The sequence below is a fragment of the Apaloderma vittatum genome, unplaced genomic scaffold, assembly GCF_000703405.1.
Source record: "Apaloderma vittatum isolate BGI_N311 unplaced genomic scaffold, ASM70340v1 scaffold26135, whole genome shotgun sequence".
NCBI lineage: Eukaryota > Metazoa > Chordata > Aves > Trogoniformes > Trogonidae > Apaloderma > Apaloderma vittatum.
In genome coordinates this window covers 1-3,087 of record NW_009718106.1, presented here as the reverse complement: position 1 = coordinate 3,087, position 3,087 = coordinate 1, and the positions used below count along the sequence as shown (strand labels likewise).

Here is a 3,087-nt window from a genome sequence, read left to right as displayed (position 1 = left end):
ATCCTCATTGGCTAGCACTCCTGCTCCTCAGGGAAAGCGCGGGAGCTGATTGGGCGAGAAGTAGCTCGGAGGTGGGACAAACGTTCCCGCCCGGACACCTGAAATCCCGTTTTTCCTGAGGAGCGGTGGTCACGTCCCGCGTTTATGAAATTAAACCTGGCCGATAAATTAAATAATCTGAGTTTTCTGGGTACCCCTTAGCACTTACATGCTCCTCTACGTGTCTCGTGTTAAAATGAGAAAATGAGTTTCCTGTAATGGAGGCGTTTCTCTGTGCTTCCTTCCACAGCTCTGACGGCTTAAAATAAAGACATTTTATTTTAAACATGATCTTATATTTGCAGCCACTGAATGTTCCTGCAAACATACAGAGCTTTCATCACCAGCACTGGCAACTTTCTTCTTTTTATTTTTATTTTTTTGCAAAGAGACTCCTTTAAACGTGTGAACTGAATAGCAGCAAGTGAAGTTGCAGCAGCCTATTTACTTAATTTTCTTTTCAGCTTAAAGAACATATTAAAAAAGGAGGAGGTGAAAATCATAACAAAACAGAGTATAAAGAGCTGATCCCTGCAAATACGTCACAGAGAGTTGACTTTAGCTGGACCCCAACCATTAAATCATTAAACACAAACTGCAGCTGCTGGGAAATAAGAGATCGGCACTCCCTGGTTTTGAGTTCTCTCTCGCCCAAACCATAATCATTTGACACCTGTTTTTTAGCCAGAGGAGAGGCTGAATACTGTCACTGAAAAATCTGATTTGTGTTTCAGAAACAAAGGGTGTAAACATCTTACAAACACAAACGAGCAACCACGTTGCCACACGTAGACAGGTGAGCGGCTGGTAAAGGTTCACAAACACAAGGTTAAAAGACGGACCTATATTTTCTGCCTTCTCGAAACAAATAAAAGACTGTAAAAACATGAGGCACCTACCAAACATGTACATATATATATATAAATATATGCAAAAAAAAATAAAATTCTGTGTCAGTAAAGGCTGGTCTTCTTCATGATCCGCAAGAATTCCTGCTCGTTCACTTCCCCGTCCCCATCTCTGTCTGCCTCCTCGATCATTTCCTGGAAGACATTTGCATTCAGAAGTTAAACACAGATCAGACTAGGACTAGAGCTGTTAGATTAATTCAGAATTAGAACCACCTTTTAGTAAGTTGCATTGGAGAGGACAGCGATGGCTCGATCTCAGACCTACGATGCCACAAAACATTTACTAAAGCAGACACTAATAGGTCTGCATATATTTATTCAGAAATGTGTACAGAAAATGTTGTATTATAGGAACTGTCCTGGAAGAAACAAAACTCCTGGAGCTGAGTTGTTGCTTTTACATCACCGTAACTAAAACTGCAATTCTACTGCCGCCATTCTGACATGGCTTCGTACACCAGGTACAAACCTGCAGCTCTTCATCTGTGAGATTTTCCCCCAGCTCTTTGGCGACACGTTTGAGGTTTTTGAAGGAGATTTTGCCGGTTTCGTCGTCATCAAAGAGTTTGAAAGCTTTGAGAATCTCCTCTTTGGAATCTTTTTCAGCCTTAAAGAAGTAAGCATGAGTTTAAGGGGAAAAAAGTAGTGGTTTCGTTGTTGCAGGTAACACTCAAAGTTATAAAAGAGAAGCATGACCCAGGCTGAGAAACTCTCCTACGAGTGAATTTAAAGATGCCCAGCCATAGGAAGCGTACGTACAAAAGCTGAAGGCAGAGGGAAGCACAACGATACTTTCTGAACCTCAGGGTCTCAGGGAACTTTTTTCTTTCACAACTAACCAGACACCTTTGGGATTTCAGCACCAGGATCTTCCACTGTTAAATACTTAGTTTTACTCAACATGTTTTAAGATTTTTTTTTTTAAGCCAGAGATTTCATCTGCAAATATTTTAAAACTCAAGAAAAGAAATAGCAGTGCACTGCTACACAGTCATCCATGTAATGTGCTAATGCTGCCAGCTGCTTTCTGCAGGCCAGAGTTGGATTAAATCTGGGATAAAAATCTTGATTTCAGTTTTCCCCCTTTTCCTACACACACACAAAACTGACTCTTAAAGAAACTTGTTGAGGAATACTTATTTCAACCTTGCCTTGAAAAATGAGATGGGGTAGTTCCTGTCCTGCAATTCTGACTTTTTATTTTGTTGTTAAGATTAAAATAGTGCTTTCATCTTCCAGAAACCAAAAGGAGAGTAAAGGTCCTCAGCCATTTTCAAAATTGCTTTCACTGTGACTTTTAAAATGCACATACCATTTTCTGTGCCATCACCATCAAGAAGTCACTGAAGCTAATTTTTCCTGTTCCTTCCTTATCGATATCCGATATCATCTTCTTGACTTCTTCTTTTTTAGGCTCAAACCCTAGTGCTCTCATGGCCACCTTAAGGGCAAAAAAAAAATAAATAGAAATCATACCTTATTATCACTATCATTGTTTTATTAAAGCTGGTTTTGTTTTCTTTTCCAGTTTGTCTCTCTGCCTTATTCCCTTTCCCGTCTTTGGGCCTCCATCTGTGTTTAGTGGCCAGCCCAGCCCTAACCCCTGACAGCATGCAATCCTCTACAACACATAAAAGGGGGGGGAAAAAAGCCCACCTTTTTAATATGCACAAACTCTTTGATGTTTTACTGACAGAGATGGAGACAGTACAGAAAACACAGAACTATCGACATATTTTGGCCGGCCCAGCCCTACAGACACCTCATAACAGCTGTAAAGAGCTGCAATTAAAGAGATCAGTGTACCTGTTGACAACAAAGTTTTATGCTGGGAGGAAAAAAACAAATCTCCAATTTACAGCCATTTAGGCGTTTATGCTCCTATTCCCTCAGCAGAACTGTGCTTTTAGCGCTAGGAAACCCCTCACCTTTAGCTCCTTCACATCGATGCTCCCGCTGCCGTCGGTGTCAAACAGGTCAAATGCCTCCCGGATCTCCTGCGTCTGCTCCTCGGTGAGCTCCAGCTTGGGACTCGATTTCTTCCTCTGGGACGCAGCTCCCAACGACGGCTTCTTAAAGCTGGAGGCCTTGGCACAGCGACACAAGAGCGCACGGGGATCAGGCCGCCGCCATCGAC

At 42.0% G+C, this 3,087-nt stretch overlaps 1 protein-coding gene across 1 annotated transcript; it reads right to left on the bottom strand.

Moving 5' to 3' along the window:
- Positions 1-902: 902 nt before the first annotated feature.
- On the bottom strand, positions 903-3,037 carry LOC104274500 (centrin-2; the record flags this gene model as incomplete). Its single annotated transcript, XM_009870149.1, has 4 exons — positions 903-1,082; positions 1,420-1,557; positions 2,263-2,391; positions 2,879-3,037. Coding segments are annotated over 4 exons (516 nt in total), but the record flags the coding sequence as incomplete, so codon positions are not given.
- Between the last annotated feature and the right edge of the window lie 50 nt (positions 3,038-3,087).